This window comes from Hypanus sabinus, chromosome 8, assembly GCF_030144855.1.
Source record: "Hypanus sabinus isolate sHypSab1 chromosome 8, sHypSab1.hap1, whole genome shotgun sequence".
Classification (NCBI taxonomy): Eukaryota; Metazoa; Chordata; class Chondrichthyes; order Myliobatiformes; family Dasyatidae; genus Hypanus; species Hypanus sabinus.
Genome location: NC_082713.1, coordinates 66515508 through 66535756, shown reverse-complemented (window position 1 = coordinate 66535756; position 20249 = coordinate 66515508). Strand labels below are relative to the sequence as shown.

General features: G+C 37.7%; 1 protein-coding gene across 1 annotated transcript; it reads right to left on the bottom strand.

Annotated features, from left to right (window-relative positions):
• Window positions 1-10355: 10355 nt before the first annotated feature.
• On the bottom strand, window positions 10356-18795 carry LOC132397630 (protocadherin-20-like). The gene is made up of 2 exons (XM_059976404.1): window positions 18772-18795; window positions 10356-12983 (listed from the first exon to the last, which is right to left on the bottom strand). The coding sequence occupies exons 1-2, from the start codon at window positions 18793-18795 to the stop codon at window positions 10356-10358; spliced, it is 2652 nt and encodes an 883-aa protein (XP_059832387.1).
• Window positions 18796-20249: the final 1454 nt, after the last annotated feature.

The following is a 20249-nucleotide window of genomic DNA, read 5'->3' as shown; positions in this document are numbered from 1 at the left end:
AATGGTCTTGACCCAAAATATCAACTGCTTTTCATGTCCATGTGTGATGCCTGACCTGCTGAGTTTCTCCAGCATTTTGTTTATGTTATTTTCTCACAAGCCTATCTCCAGTGGTTCCCTGCATTCTACTTGCACCAGGGATAAGTCACAGGACAATGCGCAAACAGCACACGGAGAACACTTGGATAAGTGTATTTGTTGTTTGCATTATACCAGAAAACTGATATACTAAAATGTCACAGTGACTTTTACTAATGCTAGTATCTAATGATAAAGTGGAAGGTTAGAATCGCAGGACAGTGTGTTGTGGTGAGGCTGTTTCAATCAAATAAGATGATAAAACAGTGGATGAGAATATGCAAATTATTAAGTTGGAAAGAGTGCAAAGCAGATTTGTGAGGATACTGCTGGGACTCTGAAGACTGAGTTATGAAGGGAGTAGGACCATATTGGAACTGTTTTCTACAGAGCACAGGAGAATGAGGGTTAGTCTTTGTATATAATCATGAACGTCAAGGCACTTAATCTTTTTCCCAGGTTTGGACAAGCAAGAACAGGAGGGCATAGGTTTTGGGTGAGTGGGAGAGAACTAATAGAAACCTGAGGAACAAATATTTCAGCTGGAAAATGGCCAGGATATGGGTGTTCTTCAGGGGTCAGTATTGAGACTGCTACTTTTCACTGTCAATGATTTGGATAATGGAATTGATGGCTCTGTGGCAAAGTTTGTGGATGATACAAAGCCAGGTGGAGGGGTAGGTAGTGCTCAGCAAGCAATGTGATTGCAGCAGGACTCAGAAAGATAGGAAGAATGGGCAAAAATCTGGCAGATGGAATACAGTGTTGAGAAATGCATTTTGGTAAAAGAAACTGTAGCGATGACTATTCTCTAAATGGGGAAAAGGTTCAAACATTAGAGATACAGAGGAACCTAGGTGGATTTGTGCAAAACCCCCAGAAGGTTAATTTATAGGTTGAGTCTGTGGTAAAGAAGGCAAATACAATGTTGGCATATATTTCAAGGGGAATAGAATATAAAAGCAAGGAGATAATGTTGAGCCTTTATAAGACACTAGACAGGCTGTACTTCGAGGATAATCAACAGATCTGGGCCCTGTATCTCAGAAAGGATGTGTTGTCATTGGAGAGAGTCCAGAGGAGGTTCATGAAGTTGATTCTGGGAATGAAGGGGTTAATATAGGAGGACCATTTTTCAGCTTTGGGCCTGTACTCACTGGAGTTTAGAAGAATGTGGGGAGGATCTTGTTGAAACCTATCCAATGTTGAAAGGACTAGATAGGGTGGAGGTGGAGAGGATGTTTCCTATGGTGGGGGTATCCAGAACTAAAGGGCACATCATCAAAATTGAGGGGCAACCTTTTAGAACAGAGGTAAGGAAGAATTTTTTAGCCAGAGAGTAGTGCCACAGACTACGGTGGAGGCCAAGTCCGTGGGTATATTTAAGGTGGAAGTTGATCGGTCAAGGCATCAAAAGATATGGTGAGAGGACAGGTTAATAGAGTTGAGTAGGATCTGGGATCAGCTATGATGGAATGGCTTAATTCTGCTCATATATCTTAATGTCTTGTAGAATAAGCTTCCATAGGAAGCATTTGAAGCTGGTACATTAACATCATTTAAAAGGTATTTGGATAGATGCATTAGAAGGCATTGGGCAAATGCAGGAAATGGACTAGATTATATGGGAATCTTGGTCACATGGACACTGGGTCGAAGAGCTCATTTTGACTCCATGACCTTAAAGGTGTGTAGTGTCTACTGGGTTGTTCCTGGAGTTACTAAATAGACTGAATCAAGTGCAGGCTGAAGTGGATTCCTTGGGGAAAAATCATATTGTGATGTGGAAGTGCCTGAAGAATTCCGTGGATCTTTTGTTACATTGGGCTTGGATTAACTGATGTTGATTCAATAGAGTGTAGCTAAAGTATACTAACAGAGTACTAAGATGAGTAAAAGGTAAATATTAAACATAATCCAGAGCAGGAAATTCAAATAATGGCTTTGATTCACTGGAAGGAGCATCAGTACTTATTTTATTTAGCGATACAATGCAGACTAGGCCATTCCAGCCCTTCAAGCTTTGCCAGTCCAGCAACTCCCCACAACCCCAATTTGACCCAAACCTAATCATGGCACTGTTCACTCTAAGGTTACATGTGCAGACATCTTTTACTACAAACGTGTACGTGTACAAAACTGACTGTAAAAGCTTTTATAGATATGTGAAAAGAAAAAAATTGGTCAAGAAAAATGTAGGTCCTTTACAGTCAAAAACAGGTGAATTGATCATAGGGAACAAAGACATGGCAGATCAATTGAATAACTACTTTGGTTCTGTCTTTACTAAGGAGGACATAAATAATCTTCCAGAAATATTAAGGGACCGAGGGTCTAGTGAGATGGAGGAATTGAGGGAAATACATGTTAGTAAGGAAGTGGTGTTAGGTAAATTGAAGGGATTAAAGGCAGATAAATCCCCAGGGCCAGATGGTCTGCATCCCAGAGTGCTTAAGGAAGTAGCCCAAGAAATAGTGGATGCATTAGTGAAAATCTTTCAAAATTCCTTAGATTCTGGATTAGTTCCTGAGGATTGGAGGGTGGCTAATGTAACCCCACTTTTTAAAAAAGGAGGGAGAAAGAACGGGGAATTATAGACCGGTTAGTCTGACATCGGTGGTGGGGAAATTGCTAGAGTCGATTATCAAAGATGTGATAACAGCACATTTGGAAAGAGGTGAAATCATCGGACAAAGTCAGCATGGATTTCTGAAAGGAAAATCATGTCTGACAAATGTTATAGAATTTTTTGAAGATGTAACTAGTAGAGTGGATAGTGGAGAGTCAGTAGATGTGGTATATTTAGAATTTCAAAAGGCTTTTGACAAGGTCCCACACAGGAGATTAGTGTGCAAACTTAAAGCACACCATATTGGGGGTATGGTACTGATGTGGATAGAGAATTGGTTGGTAGACAGGAAGCAAAGAGTGGGAGTAAATGGGACCTTTTCAGAATGGCAGGCAGTGACTAGTGGGGTACCGCAAGGCTCAGTGCTGGGACCCCAGTTGTTTACAATATATATTAATGATTTAGACGAGGGAATTAAATGCAGCATCTCCAAGTTTGTGGATGACATGAAGCTGGGCCGCGGTGTTAGCTGTGAGAAGGATGCTAAGAGGATGCAGGGTGACTTGGATAGGTTAGGTGAGTGGGCAAATTCATGGCAGATGCAATTTAATGTGGATAAATATGAGGTTATCCACTTTGGCTGCAAGAACAGGAAAACAGTTTATTATCTGAATGGCGGCCGATTAGGAAAAGGGGAGGTGCAATGAGACCTGGGTGTCATTGTACACCAGTCATTGAAGGTGGGCATGCAGGTACAGCAGGCGGTGAAAAAGGCAAATGATATGTTGGTATTCATAGCAAAAGGATTTGAATACAGGAGCAGAGAGGTTCTACTGCAGTTGTACAAGGCCTTGGTGAGACCGCACCTAGAGTATTGTGTGCAGTTTTGATCCCCTAATCTGAGGAAAGACATTCTTGCCATAGAGGGAGTACAAAGGAGGTTCACCAGATTGATTCCTGGGATGGCAGGACTTTCATATGAAGAAAGACTGGATCAATTAGGCTCATACTCACTAGAATTTAGAAGATTGAGGGGGGATCTTAATGAAACATATAAAATTCTAAAGGGATTGGACAGGCTAGATGCAGGAAGATTGTTTCCGATGTTGGGGAAGTCCAGAATGAGGGATCACAGTTTAAGGATAAAGGGGAAACCTTTTAGGACCGAGATGAGGAAAAACTTCTTCACACAGAGAGTGGTGAATCTGTGGAATTCTCTGCCACAGGAAACAGTTGAGTCTGGTTCATTGGCTATATTTAAGAGGAAGTTAGATCTGGCCCTTGTATCTAAAGGGATCAGGGGGTATGGAGAGAAAGCAGGTACAGGGTTTTGAGTTAGATGATCAGCCATGATCATACTGAATTGCGGTGCAGGCTCGAAAGGCCGAATGGCCTACTCCTGCACCTATTTTCTATGTTTCTATGTTACACAAATGAATTTGAATTGTACCCAAAAGGTTGTCACCCTCCACCTCGATGGCATATAGGTGTATTTCACGAACGTACACAATCATATTTCCTTTTCTGGTTTCTGATGTGAACAACATTGGTGATGTGGAGATTGTGATGATTTGTCTGCAAATTTTAGAGCTGACTTACTAATACTGTTTGTATTGAATAAATTACTCTTTGTGCATATGTTCTTGTCACTGGGCAAAAAATTGCACAGCACAAGTTTTTTGCACCCACAGATCATTAGAAATTAGAGGGATCATTGAATCATGGGACAATTTACAATGGCCAATTCACCAGTACAACAATTTACAATGGCCAATTCACCAGTACAACTTTGAACTGTGGGAGGAAACCAGAGTATCTGGAGAAAAGCCCATACATTCCACAGGGAGGACGTACAGAGGATGCTTGAATTGAACTCCCAATTCTCATGGCCCACGCTGCTGCAGCATCATACTAATTGCTATGCCACCTTGTGACTATAGGTAATCAAACTAAAAGTCTAGTTATGAGACAGTATCTGCAATGGCATAGATACTGGAGTTGTAAGAAAAGTTTGACTTAGAAAATGCCATTATTGAGCTGGTTTTATCTGTGGAAATATTGGAATCATAATGGATATACTGGTAGATTGGGTGTATCGGTCTATGTTAAGCCTGGAGTTACCATTAATGTTTAGGCTATGGTATATTATAGATTAAAAAATCAGAGTATCAATTAATTCTTCATGAAGCTGGTTGGTAAAGTGACTTTAGGCCTATCTAATAATAGTAATATAACTAATCCAGAGCAATAAATTCAACGGTACCTTTATAATTAATCAATTAATTGTATGATTTTATATTTATGTAAATAATATGTTCAACACCATCCGCCCTGCTCTGTTGGGTGAGAAGCTGACAGTGATGCAGGTGGATGCTTCCCTGGTGTCATGGATTATTGATTACCTGGTTACCTGACTGGCAGACCACAGTACGTGCGTTTGCAACACTGTGTGTCAGACAGAGTGGTCAGCAGCACTGGGGCTCCACAGGGGACTGTCCTGTCTCCCTTTCTCTTCACCATCTGCTCCTTGGACTTCAACTACTGCACAGAGTCTTGCCATCTTCAGAAGTTTTCTGATGACTCTGCCATAGTTGGATGCATCAGCAAGGGAGATGAGGCTGAGTACAGGGCTACTGTGGGAAACTTTGTCACATGGTGAGAACATAATCATCTGCAGCTTAATGTGAAAAAGACTAAGGAGCTGGTGGTGGACCTGAGGAGGGCTAAGGCACCGATGACCCCTGTTTCCATCCAAGGGATCAGTGTGGACATGGTGGAGGATTACAAATACCTGGGGATATGAATTGACAATAAACTGAACTGGTCAAAGAAAACTGAGGCTGTCTACAAGAAGGGGCAGAGCCGTCTCCATTTCCTGAGGAGACTGAGGTCCTTTAATATCTGCCGGACGATGCTGAGGATGTTCTACGAGTCTGTGGTGGCCAGTGCTATCATGTTTGCTGTTGTGTGCTGAGGCAGCAGGCTGAGGGTAACAGACACCGACAGAATCAACAAACTCATTCGTAAGGCCAGTGATGTTGTGGGGGTGGAACTGGACTCTCTGACGGTGGTGTCTAAAAGGAGGATGCTGTCCAAGTTGCATGCCATCTTGGACAATGACTCCCATCCACTCCATAATGTACTGGTTAGGCACAGGAGTACATTCAGCCAGAGACTCATTCCACTGAGATGTAACACTGAGCAGCATAGGAAGTCATTCCTATCTGTGGCCATCAAACTTTACAACTCCTCCCTTGGAGTGTCAGACACCTGAGCCAATAGGCTGGTCCTGGACTTATTTCCACTTGGCATGATTAATTTATTATTATTTAATTATTTATGGTTTTATATTACAATATTTCTTCACTATTCTTGGTGCGGCTGTAATGAAACCCAGTTTCCCTTGGGATCAATAAAGTATGTCTGTCTGTCCGTCAAAAATTTTTGTATAACTTTGTTAATCTTTAAAATGGAAAGTATATTTGTATACTTGTATATTGAAAAAATATTTGTATATATTCTCTGTATGTACCATTAGGAACTTTGTGCACCATGTAGTATGACTTTTCTAACATTGTTGCTGTTAAATTCTTGTTGTCTGCCTTCAATAAAGGGTATGTAATGTGTAGTTTTTTTCCTTTTTTTTGAATAGCAATTCAAAGGAGCTTCTGGTACTTAGGTGTTTTATTTACTGGAAAGTTATCTGTGCAGAGGGACTTTAGTTATGAGGACAGGCTGGGTAAGTTCAGTTTATTTTAAAAGAAGTGCTCATCTAACAGTTTTTTTCAGATGATGCTGAGTTGTGAAGGAGGAAAAGGAACTCTTAAAGGTTTTAAACTTCTGTGAGATGGGTAAAATCTTCAAAATGTTTTTATTTAGAGAAAATGAAAAGCTGCTTCCAAAAGTGGAAATTTTTTGATTGAATTATAAAATGAATTTAAGATAACTTATTTTTCACTGAAGTTAATATACTTGTTGAATTCAAAAACGATCACCTTAATCTGTGATGCTACTTACAGACATCAAAAAGCTTATCAGTGATGGCAAGTAATTCATTAGGATTTCTGCAGCTTGACTATGGCACTTGACATAGTGGAAAAAAGCATGAAAAAAGGTTTTGCAAGCTAAAAATCAGTATGATAAATTACAGTAGGGGATTCACTACTTGCCTTCTATAGTATAGGTGGAAGAAGGCAAAAACCTCCCAAAATCCACATGAATATAATCGACAATGGCTCCCATGTTTTCAATAAAGGTCAAAGGTTCTTTGGATGGGTATAAAAATTCCCATATAAGGAAATTTCAAAAATATTTGATTTGCCTCACGGGTGTTGTTTGTTACCCTCTAAAATATTATTTAAAAAACAATCTTGGGTTCATTTAAATAACACTTGGATCTGTTTGGAATGAAGAATAAAGGTGGACACTAAATACAACTAATTAAATTTATGAAATTAATTTTGATCACTTTGGGTAAGTTGAATTGCATTTCCTAGTATTTTTTTTCCTTGTATGTTTGATTTTCAGTCAATTTTGTAGGAATTTGGGTGAGGCAAAAAGTGAATATATTGTGATGCTTCTGTATCCTCCATCACCCGTGTTTTTATACTGTGGTTGAAGTGAAAGAATTTGCTCTACAGTATTTTCATGTCAGCTGAGTGATTACATTTATATGCTTTTTCATCTTCATATTCTACTTTAGGTTGGATAATTTTGTATCCATTTTCCTCTTTGGTTACCACTCTTCTGTTCTAGAACATGCCTTTAATATTCCAGCACCAGAATAAGCAGTCAATGAGCCTTGGTTCCCACCTAATGTAAGTGCTTGACCTGAAACATTAACTGTTTCTCCTTCCATAGACGTAATCTAAATGGTTAACATTTCATATTAACTTGAGACTCAAGCAATAGAACAGCTGGAAATTTATTCATCCCAAAACACAACTCATATTCCATGCAAAATATATGCAGAAATTTACAAACTTTATCATTCTCTGTAGTGCATATCTCAGAACTCAAAAGTTGAAATCCTTTGTTATCTTTGTTCTCACTCATGATATACCCAACCTAGAAACTGGAATTTCAGACTTTTTTATGGTGCTATGTTATGAAGTTAAACTTACTTTCTTGCTGACAGTAGAATGGCTACCTTGTAAATACATATACTTGACTATAGTGATGTGTATAATGAATTCTCATGGATCCAGCTCACAGTTTTCCCACCTATCATTCAGGAATTGCTACCTTTTAGTGTTTGATATTTGAATTGGTGCCAACTGTCTTGAAATTACAAATTCCAGAAGGCACTTGAATATAAAATTAATGAACATGGTAGCATTAAAATTGTTTCACTATTCTTTATTCTGTATTTATAATATCTACATCAGGAACTTCATGATTCAACATTAGCTCTCAATGATTTGCAGAGTCATGGACGTCCCATATTTAGCATTAAAATTGAGGAAGTATTAAAATTTAATTATTGTTGGCTGAACAAAAACTAGTCATAATTTTACTAAAGCACAGATATTTGTTCACTGGCATCTACTGGACTAACTGTTATGATGAGAGCTGTTGAAAGTGACAAGAAGACTTACAGAAGTATTCATATCTCTGGTTTGATTGAGGTGAGTCTCTTAGCCTGATTGTTATGCAAATTCCCTCTGGTTCGTGGAATATAGCAATCATAAACTAGACAATCTCTATTTCTCAGGGGCCTACTTCATATAAGCTTGATTTTGCTGGAAAGATTGCATCTTTCTCCAAATGATATGTTTTGCTCTAACACTTAAACTTAATGTTAGAGAATTCATTTATATTCTGATTTGAACCATAAGTTTTCATCTTGAGTGTGAAGGCAGCTTAGTTACCATGCTGCTTAAACCAGACTCCAAAAATGCTTTCTTAGGTACGATGTGGCTGGTGGTGTGGCGAAGTACTTTTGCTAATGCACACCAAATCAATCCAGGACCAATGTAATCATTTTACATGCAGTAAAAGTAAAGATTGACTACAGCAAAGACTCAGCATGCATCAAACCATTTTTAGTGCTGTGTTTTGGCATAGATGCCATGAAGGAAATAATACTCCTGGGCTGCATTCTTCCTTACAAGTTACAAACATGAGGTTCCATAACCTGACCTGATCCAGCAGAGTTTTCATTACAGAGTTAAATGGCAATTGCATGTCTACACAATCCCATTTCTCTTGCACACTCAGAGTAGATTTGAATACTAAAGGAAGTATGGCTGTTTAAATATCTACAGATATCTTAAAAATGTGGAAAGGATGACACAGTTGAATGTGCAGGGACTGATTATAAATTGTGTATTAAACATGGGTTCTTGCACACACAATTTGATGGAGACAATGTCTGCCACAGGTAAGAGTATCAAGTTGTCTACATAGTGAGCTGCCAACATGGGCCAGTGTGTAAGATCCTGTATATACCAAACATTTAATACAGATCAACGTTCAGAAACTTAATACAATTAGCCGCTGACCAAGATAAGCATAAGGGCACCTATGTTTTGAGTGGAGTGAGAAGAGTACAGATGTGATGTTATTAATTGTGACTTACGTACGGTACCTCTTTGCACTCTACAACTGGACGAGATTAAATGTAGGGGATCAATACACTGCAAAATTTCAAATGGGATGTGTTTTCAGGAACCTATGCCCATGGCATTTAGTTTCCTGTAGATTTTATCAGCACTAATTGCATAATATATGCAGATCCCTCTCTATGCATCCACCTCTGTAACCGGTTGAGGTACAATGGTCCTGATGTACTTATCTGTGTCCATCATTGCTTTTTCCACCTGAATTAGGAATTGTAGAAAAATGGGCACATGTGTTTTAAAGAAAATCTTTAAAGTTCCCAAGTCCATTTTTTATAGAAGTTAAATCTCTCATGGATCCCTATTGATGCACTTCCTGGGAATCACAAACCCAAGTTTCATTATAATATCTATCAATTTTGTCTGGGAGGCCAGTCAGTGACACTGGCTCAGTCATTTGGAATGGGGAGCAAAAGCTGTTCTTGTGAGGTGAAGCCAACTTGGCTTTCAAATTTTCCCTGTTTGTCATAATTTGGAGATAAAGCAAACAACTTTAAACATTGAAAAACACAAATCATATTTTGAATCAATCATAATTTGAAATTTCAAATTACTAAAAATTCAACTGTTCCTGAGTGAACTAAAGAATTAGAAGATTTGAAGTTAATACAAAATTAGCAGTGTTATGTAATTTATGATTTTTAATAGATCTTTTTCTTTTGGTGTCATGCTAAGAATTAATGTAAAGTTGAAGAATATTAAAAGCTTTTCTCCCATTGTCTGTTTATATTTCACAATAAGGCTAATTAATTTAGTTTTTCAACTATCTATGCTGATTGTAAATTTTTGTATTGAATTCCTCATTTCCCTTTTTTTGAAGGACCTATATAGGTATACATTTTATTTTCAACTTCAAATTATCAGTGTGCATTTTTTCAGCCAAAATTCTCACTAGTATTTATTCACTCTTTGCAAAGAGTTTGTTATCACACAACTTGATGGAGACAAGATTATAAATATATATATCTATATATTTGTTTCTGAAAAATAAGAATGGTTCTTGACAAAGTGTATTTTTATTCCATCTAAATAGCCATTGGTTAAAGTATTGCGATCAGTCCTGTATTTTTTAAACAAGCTATTCTGCATTATAATTGTGCATCGTTCCAGTCTTTTGTATAGTAATCAAGGTTTATTTTTAATGGTATTTGGGCATCTTTGTAAAGTTCTTTTCTTTTGCTTTTCTTTCTTATGCTCAGAAGCATATAAAGAGCAATTGTAAGGAAAATAACAGAGACAACGATCATTGCGACTGCAATAGGAATAACAGGAGGTGAACAGGGAAAGTCCAATGTCTGCAATAAGGGGCATGGATTTGGTTCTGACTGTTTCTCTTCTGTGAAAACAGCTTGGCTGTGTAACAAAGCCTCCAAGTAACTTTTGTTGCTCACGGTCTCATTGACAAACAAATTGACCATTATCGTGGAATAGAGTGGTTGCGGTTGTCCAAGGTCACTGACTTTAACCAGTAGTTGATATAAGCCATAGTCTTTATGCAATAATTTTTCCTGCAATGTAATATTTCCTGTAGCTGTATTAATTCCAAATATGTGAGGGGCTGGGCCATTTCTTCCAATGATATTATATGTCATGACAGCATTAATACCAGCGTCATAGTCAACAGCATAAATCTCAGCCACAGAGGCTCCTTGGGGTGTGTTAGGGGGCACAAGAAGCCAGGATGCATTGGATTGAGGAAGTAATACAACGGGAGGATTATCATTTATATCCAGGACAAACACTGTTATTTTTGCTGTTGCAGAGAGGGATGGTTGTCCACTGTCAATGGCCTCAATCCAGAACACATGCATGGTATTTTTTTCTCTGTCCACTGAAGAATTACAGTGTAAAGTTCCTCTGCTGTTGTGCATTAAAAAATTATTACTCCCATTCAGGATAGATACAGTAACATGACCATTAAGACCTGCATCCAAATCTGTTACATTGATAATTCCAATTTCTCCATTTTTCGGGAAGTTTTCTGGTATAAAGAAAGTATAGTCATTAGTGAGGAAAGAGGGTACATTATCATTTTGGTCTAAAATGTGAATGATTACAATTGTACTCTTCCTTCTCGGAGGGGTTCCGTGATCAATAGCCGAAATAGTAAATGTATACAATTCCTGTTTCTCTCTATCCAAAGAAGTGGACACAGTTAAAATCCCAGTAAACTGTTCAATTGAAAAGATGTTTGGAGCATCAGATCCCAGCAGGTAAGCAACTTTTCCATTTTGGCCACTGTCTGCATCAGTTGCAAAAACCTTCAGCAATAAAGCTCCTGGTACATTGTTTTCTTCAATCGAGGTTTCAAATGAACTTTGATGAAATTGTGGAGAGTTGTCATTTTCATCAGTAATCTGAACATGGATTGCTAGCTGATGAATGTTTCGGGGATCTTCAGCCTTAACAATGATTTCATACTGGTTCTCAAGCTCATAATCTAACTGCTCGGAAGTGACAACCAAGTGTTTATTTCCTGACCTCTCATATGGTTTTAGATAGAAAGGAACATTGCCAATGATGTAGAGTGAACCTTTTAGATAATGGTCAGGGTCAGTTACCTCCAGCAGAGCAATTGGTGTGTTTTCAGGTGCTGTTTCCTTTAAGAAAATCACACCATTTGCCTGGTTAGCGATGTAGCTGATTTCCACCTTTGGATTATACTTGCTACCATGAATGATGATCACTGTAATCTGAACGATGGCTGGGGCACATCCTGGACCATTGGCTAAGATAGTGAGTTTATGTTCAGGGTGCTTCTCTGGGCTTTTATTTCCAGAAAATGTGATAATTCCAGTGGCACTGTCCAAGTTAAATAGTTTCTTGGATGTATCCTGCACACGGTTGCCATAGGAATAGGTGATTTCAGCATTGGGTCCTAAATCTGCATCAACGGCATGAAGCTGTGTCACCATGCTGTTAGAAGACATATTTTCAGGCACCTGAACTACAAACTCTGATGCATTAAAAACAGGGCAGTTGTCATTGATGTCTTGGATGTTGATCAGAAGTGTGGCCGATCCAGATAAGGGAGGAGTGCCGCCATCTACTGCCATAAGTTTCAACTCATACAGATTCTTTATCTCCCTATCTAGTGGCTGCAGAACAACAATGGATGGTCCTTCACCATCTTTCAAACCAAATACATTTTGGCTGCTTTCAAGGTAATAATTTTGAATGCCATTTATCCCAGCATCTTTGTCAGTGGCAAAGTAATCTATTCCGAATGATGAGCCTATAGCTGCATCCTCTGGAATAGAGAGCTCCATTATGTCTTCTTCAAAATGTGGTGCATTATCATTGACATCCAAAATGACTATCTTAACCTTCACCATTTGCAGATATTGGTTGGCACATAGTATAATTACATTAACTTCTTGGGTACAAGGAGTACCATGGAACTCAACAGGGCATAATGCTTCCCTGTCGATTCTCTGTTTTGTTGTATACAGCTCCCCACTCCCATTCTTCAGCATGACATATTCCATTTCCTTCATGAACTTATATTCCAGTGAATCACATTCTGTATTCATTGCTAAAACTATATCATTAGCTATATTTCCAATGAATACTCCTTCATCCTCATTCTCTTGTACTTTGTATTCATATTCTGTGCACAGGTAGCTTGGCATCTTGTGGAATAACAAGATCAAAAGAATGCAGATACATTTCTGTAAAACAAAAGAACAGTTACTTGATGTTTTGATAGTATGTCTCTAATATGAATTCTCCATATTTGATTTTAAACACAAAAAAACTTACTGTTTTTGCAGCTTCTTTTGGTTGTGAGTTTTATATTAAAAAAAAATCAGTGTCACTTCAGATAGCATGAGCATCCATTTAACAAAAGGTTAAATGATGACAAAGTTTCCTTACCAGATTATTTCCCTAGTTACCACCTTCAAAGAGCAGACAATTCAAGTAACATTACAGTCTGTATTACTGAATGGGCAAGATGCAATATACTGCACCCATATTTTTTGATAATACAACACTTGGTGGGAGAATATGCTATGAAGAGGACACATATAGATGGGCAAACAAACAAATCAGAAGGTAGCATATGGGTCACAAAGGTAAAAGAGAAAAAACAAGTTTAAAAATAAGAGTAGCAAACAGGACACACTTGGATTTGTGATAAACTGGGAAATATGTAGGGAGTACCAGTGCATAAAAGTGTTCCACGTATAATAAACAAACATAGCTGTAAATTATAGGTCTTATTTTGTTACAATTACAAAAATTGCAGTTATGTGGGACTTTGGTGAGATAGTGTGAACATTGCATCCAACTTAGACTTTGGTACCGAAGGAAACACGTAATTAATTTGCAGACATTGAAATCAATATTTACTAGCGTTGTTGGTCAAACAGGAGAAGTTGGAATTGGTGAGCCGATACTCACAAGGGTATAGAAGACTGAGCAACGATTTCATTGAAAGGCATGACTGAAAAGAATTGATAGTGTAGATTTAAATGCAATTTTCTTTAATTGGAGAGTGAATTAAGGAATTTAAAATGCCTTCTGAATGATCAAAGCTTAAACTAAAGGGTGTTGTATATAAGGCATTTGCAAAACATAGAAAAGGAAAGATATTGATGGCAATAGAGAAAAATACTGGTAATTTATAAGACAGAAATAGAATCTTAATTTATAAGACAGAAATAGAATCTACATAGGTGTAAAAATGAGGTGAAAGAATGTTAATTATGCCAATACTAATAGTCCAAAACACCTAATAATAGAAAGAAAATCATTTTTAAGAAAGACCAATTGTTAAGTTGGGTCTTAATTGATGTAACCATCATTTAGTAAGATATCTCAGTAAAAGATGCAAGGGGATGTAATCTACTATGTGTACATGACTCCCATGTGTAGAAGGCCAACAAAAAGTCAAAATCAAGTACAAAGTCAATTTATTATCAAAATGCATATACTGTACGTCCCCATATACAGTACAATGTTGTGATTCATTTTCTTGCAGCCATTCACAGAAAAATAACAAAATACACATAAAAACAGAGAGAAAAAATGACGTGCAAAAGACAGGAAATTGTACAAATACAAAAATACTGAGAACATGAGTTGTAGAGTCCTTGAAAGTGAGTCTGTAGGCTGTGGAATCCGTTCAGAGCTGTGTTGAGTTAAGTTATCCATACCAGTGAAGGAGCTGATGGTTGTAGGTTAATATCTGTTCCTGAACCTGCTGATGTGACACTTAAACCTTCTGTACCTCCTGACTGTTGTAAGTAAAGAGCATGGCCTGGATGGCGGGGGTCCTTGATGATAGATGCTACTTTCTTGAGCCAGTGCTCCTTTTAAATCTCTTCAATGGAGGGGTAAGCTTTGTCTCTGATGGATTGGGCTGTATCTGCCACTTTCTGTAGGGTTTTCCATTCCTGGGTATTGGTGCTTCTGTACCTGGCCACATTGCAACCAGTCAGGATACTCTGCGTGTGCATCTATAGTTTTAGGTGTCATGCTGAACCTTGCAAACACCTAACAAAATAGAGGTGCTACTGCGCCTTCTTTGTAATGGCATCTACATATTGGTGCCAGGACAGATCCTCTGATCTGGTAACACCAAGGAACTTATCCACTCCATCTCTGATCCCCTAATGAGGAATGGCTCTATATATTTTATAACCGGCTTTTTGGTTTTACCGATATTCTGTGCAAGTTAGTTGTTGTGGCACAACTGAACCAAATTTTAAATCTCCCTCCTATATGCCGATTCATCACCACCTTTTTATTTGGCCAACAGCAGTGGTGTCATCAGCAGACTTACAGTATGTACGGCATGGGAGCTGTACTTAGCCACACAACCATACGTATAAAGCAAGCAGAGCAGAGAGCTAAGCACACAGCCTGGTAGTGTACCTGTGCTGATGGTGCTTCATTATCAACCTCTCAAAGCACTGTATCATGGTGGATGTAAGCGATATTGGATAATGTTCATTAAGGCGTGTTTCCACGTTCTTCTTGGGCACCGGTTTGACTGAAAGCTTCTTCAAGCAGATGAATTCCTCAGTTGGCTGAAGCTGATTCATGTAATTTAGGATATACCGGAGCGTATCCCTAGTACATAGAAGGAGGGGTATGTCCTGACAATTGTGATTATGGTATGGTTTAATATTATTATAGTTGAGAATTACACAAGCAGAATGAAGCTTAGAGTAATAAACTGGACAAAAATCATACATTTTGAGAAACATGCAATAGGTCATTGATTAAAAAAAATGAATTTTTCTCTACTTTTTCCTTTCTGATCTGCTCTGGTGTATTACCAGAGTACTATCTGATGTATTATCTGATCACTACCCTTGCAATGATGTCCTGGGCCTGAGAATTCTAAAATTCCTTTCTCCTGTGTATGGCATCAGCTAGTGACAAATTCACCACAAAATACAGCAACGATTTTGCAGAATATAGATTTATCTAGCTCATAAATTATCTGATATTACAATTTTGGTAAATTAAATGAGGTCCACATGTCATTTAGAAAATAGAATTTAAATAAAGTTCAGGAGAAAAAAATCCAGGATTAAAAATTCACAGAACATTAAAACTTGCAAAGCGGGTCAATAAGAACATTAAAAAAAAACTTAACTCTGAGTTGTATCTCCAGACTGAAAAGGAACTATCAATTTATTGTGATTGCAATAAGCCTGCTATTGGCTTGTGAGCAAAGAATTTTGTTGCTGATCAAGTGTACCTGCAAGCAGACAATCAAACTTGATGGACCGAATGGCTTAATTCTGTCCCTGTGTTTTATGGTTTTATGATCTGAAAGATCTGTGGAATGATCTTATGGGATGGTAACCGTGACAAAAAATAATGCAGTTGTGTAATATCTTTTGCATTTTGAGATTTTATCATTTTACTATAAAATATATGGATGAACTTTATTGATGTATTAATTCTTTTGTTGTTAAAGACAACAAAGTGATCCAAGTGTACAAATCACTAAATCGAAAGACAGCTTAATAATGCCATAAAAAAACAAATCAAGCATGCAATTTTTTTTCTAATAAGATAAAACTGCACAGTAGTGAAGTTAAAATAATTTTTGCATTCCTTTTGAATCTGGAGATACAGCTCAAATTGAATGTTTTTAACGATCTTAATGCTAAGTGTATGTGGTTGTCATATAATGAAAAAGATGTGTGTTTCAGAGAGAATGCAAAAAGATTAATACAGATACTAAAAATGCAGTTTATACCTATCAGGAAATGATAAAACAGGCTGGGTAACATTGCTCTTGAAAAGCAGTTTGACATGGTGTAATACCTAAGAATGAGAATTTGGGATGTATAGTAACCAAGTTTTGCACTTCTTGAGAAGAGAAGAACTGAAATCCAGCAATGGGAGTTCATGAACAAGAAATCAGAAAAAGATATTTAGGAGTAACTACTTCTTTCCCTAAAGGAAGGTTATAATCTCTCCAATATGAAAAGTTGAGATGAACCCATAACAGTAGTTTGGTCAAGTAGGAATGAGTAAGGAGAAGCTCGTAAACGGTACAAGGGAATATAGACAAATGAGTGAGTTAGAACAAAGCAAATTCACGTGGAAAATTGTGCCTTAGTGCACAAAACAGGAAAAAAATAATGAGAGATTGGGTAGCAATGCTGTTCAAGGAACAGATGTCCCTCAGGTTGGCTTTATGATATAAGTTCAACAAATGAGTAGGAGGGAAACTAGTATCTTAAATGTAATTACAAAATACATCCATCATCAGAATTCCCCACCACCCAGGCCATATTCTTTTCTCGCTGCTGCTATCGGGTAGAAGGTACAAGAGCCTCAGGACTCACACCACCAGGTTTAAGAATAATTACTACCTCTCAACCATCAGGCTCTTGAACTACACTCACATGCATCCATTGAGACGTTCCCACAACCAATGATCTCACTTTAAGGTTTCTTTATCTTGTTATCTCTTGTTCTCATTGTTTATTGCTATTTATTTATATTTACACTTACACAGTTTGTTGTCTTAGGCACTGTGGTTGATCTTTCATTGACCCTGTTATAGTTACCATTAAGATTTTCAGTTTATGCCCATAAGAAAATGAATCTCAGGGTTTTAATACAGTGACATATATGTACTTCGATAATAAAATTTCCTTTAAATCTTACACTATTGAACTTTGACATTGGTGAGACCACATTGTGAGTTTTATGCATGTTTATCATCCTTCATAAGAAATGATGAAAAGGCAGCCCCCATATTATGGGTATGGGTGCATTGATAGAGAACAGTCTGCAATGCAAAGCTTATTATCTACACATACAACGAGTATAAGGCTTATTTGCTTTTTTGCTTTATGCCAGGTTTGAAACCTTGATCTTCAAACACCCTTTTCCTCACATAGATCAAGACACTTTGGGGAAAATACTGAATTTCAGTGCTTCTGATAGCTTCAGAGGCAAGAGAAAAAGGTTTATGCCTTCCAGAGTCTTGTCATGGAGGATAGTGATATAGAGTAGGACCACTGGGTCATGAACATTTTATTTTGCAGATTGTAAGGGGAGACCTGAATAACTTGAAGTTGATGATTAAGAATTCAACTTCAAAATATGTGTATTTGCAAGCATTTTCAGTGGATTGAATCCTGCCTCTTAATTAATTTTATTCCAGAGATGTATACAACTGTATTCTAAACTTGTTAAATTGATAGGTTGATTTGTTGTAGTATTTAAAATGTTAAAATATCTGGACCTCAAATGCAAGCATGCATTTGAGTAAATGTATTATTAATTAAAAGAGTGACTGATTTTGAAGACTAAGTGATAGTGTGTTGCTCATCAGCTTGTGCATTGCAGCTGAGCACTGATGATGATTTGTGGGACAATCATCATTAATCCTCTCCTGCATCAACCAGGACAAGTATCTGTACAAGCAATACTGCTTATCTAGTTAATATTATCAATGTCTTGTGACACATTGAAAACATCAGTCTGTTTTTCTTTCTCAGTAGTAAGCAGTTCTGTATCTTTATACCTTGGAATGAACTAGGGTTCTATACTGTGTATTGTGAAGTCATTTATATGAATACAAGAAATTCATCTCATCCTTAATGATTTCAGTTTAAGATTGAACACAAAAATTTGGCATACTGAATAATTGAAAGTATAGTTTTAATATTTCAGAATATAGTTCTGATGCAAGGCTACTTCATAAATCATTCATGTTAGTATCCTCCTTGATGCTTTCAGGAGTAAATATCTGCGTGATAAATGATCTCAGAGTGACTGAATACTCCTTAGATAACTATTTTGCAAATATTTATTCAATGATATCTGGCAAAAGTAATTGGAGAGGAAATGACACACCAGACCTCTGATCTCCTTGCATCAAATGACTTGCCTTAAGGTGTAAGACTTTTTCTTAGCTGGGGTAGACCAGACAAATTATATGTTAATTGCCTAGAAATTGATTCAACATATGCCATATCTCTGTACCAAGATTCTAGCTGGTGGAGATCTATAAGGACTTACCTCAAACTTGCAATCTGATGTCATAGCCAATTCATGAAAATAATATAAGAAGATGCTTGTACATTAGGTAAGTTTAAATGGGGCATGAAAATACTCAGCAAAAGAGAGACTGCCTGCTCCTGTTGAATGGTCCCCAGGTATAATAGGATGGATTATTGACAATCTACGTCATTATGGCCTTACATCCTATTGTCTGCCTGCACTGCACTTTCTCTGTAACTGTAACACTTTATTTTGGATTATTGTTTTCCCTTGTGCTACCTCAAGGTGCTGTTGTAAAGATGGATGGCATACAAAACAACATTGTTCACTGTATCTTGGTACATGTGTCAATGATAAACCAATTTACCTGTTGATGGAAACCAGAAACTGGTAGGAATTAAGACTTCGCAATTAGTTCTGTTCTGTAGTTCCATCAAAGGACAACAAAGGAATTGCTCCATTCCAATGCTATATTTTCCTAAAACTTCATCCTTGAGTCTGAACTATCATGAGTTTGTACAATTCCATGACACTCTATCTCATTCTTCTAAAGTCCAAAGATTAGATGGCCAGTCTATCTAATATTTTCTTGTTGGAAAATATACAATTCTTACAATCAGGGTGAAAATCCTGGAATTCTCTCCCCAACAGAATTGTGGATATATCAACAAAGGCAGCTCACCACCACTTTCTAAAGGGCAACAAGGACAGGCAAGTAATCCTGGCTCAGCCTGTGAAGGCAATCTCCCATAAATGAATTAAGGTCGTTGCCTGAGTTAATCCAATTGCCTGCATTTTCCTCTATTGCCTCCAAGCATTTCCTACCCATATAGCTGTCTAGATGTATTGTGAACATTGTAATTGTGCCATCTCTAAAACTTTACACACAAAATGCTGGAGTTACTCAGCAGGTCAGGCAGTATCCATGGACAGGAATAAACAGTTAATGTTTTGGGCCGATACTCTTCTTCAGGACTAGAAAAGAAAAGGGAAGATGGCAGAATAAAAGGGTGGTGGGAAGGGAAGGAGGCGACCTAGAAGGTCATAGTTGAAGCCAGCTGGGGAAAAAGTAAACGGCAGGAAAGAAAGGAATCTGATAGGAAAGAAGAATGGACTTCAGGAGAGAAGTGACAGATATTTGAAAAGAAGTAAGAGGCCAGAATGGGGAATGAAAGAAGAGGTGAGAGGGAGAAGGAGAAATTGATGTTTAGATCATCAGGTTGGATCCTAGCTAGATGAAATATAACATATTGCCCTTGCAACCTCAGAGTGACCTCATCATGGCACAAGAGGAGGCCATGGACTGACATGTGGGAACAGGAATGGGAATCAGTATTAAAATGTTTGCCCACTGGGAAGTTCCTATTTTGGCAGCTGGAGCATGGTGACTGATGAACTGATCCCCCAATTCATACATAGTTTCACTATTGTGGAGGAGGCTGCATTGGGAACACCAAACATAATAGAGGACCCCAGCAGATTTGAAGGTGAAGTGT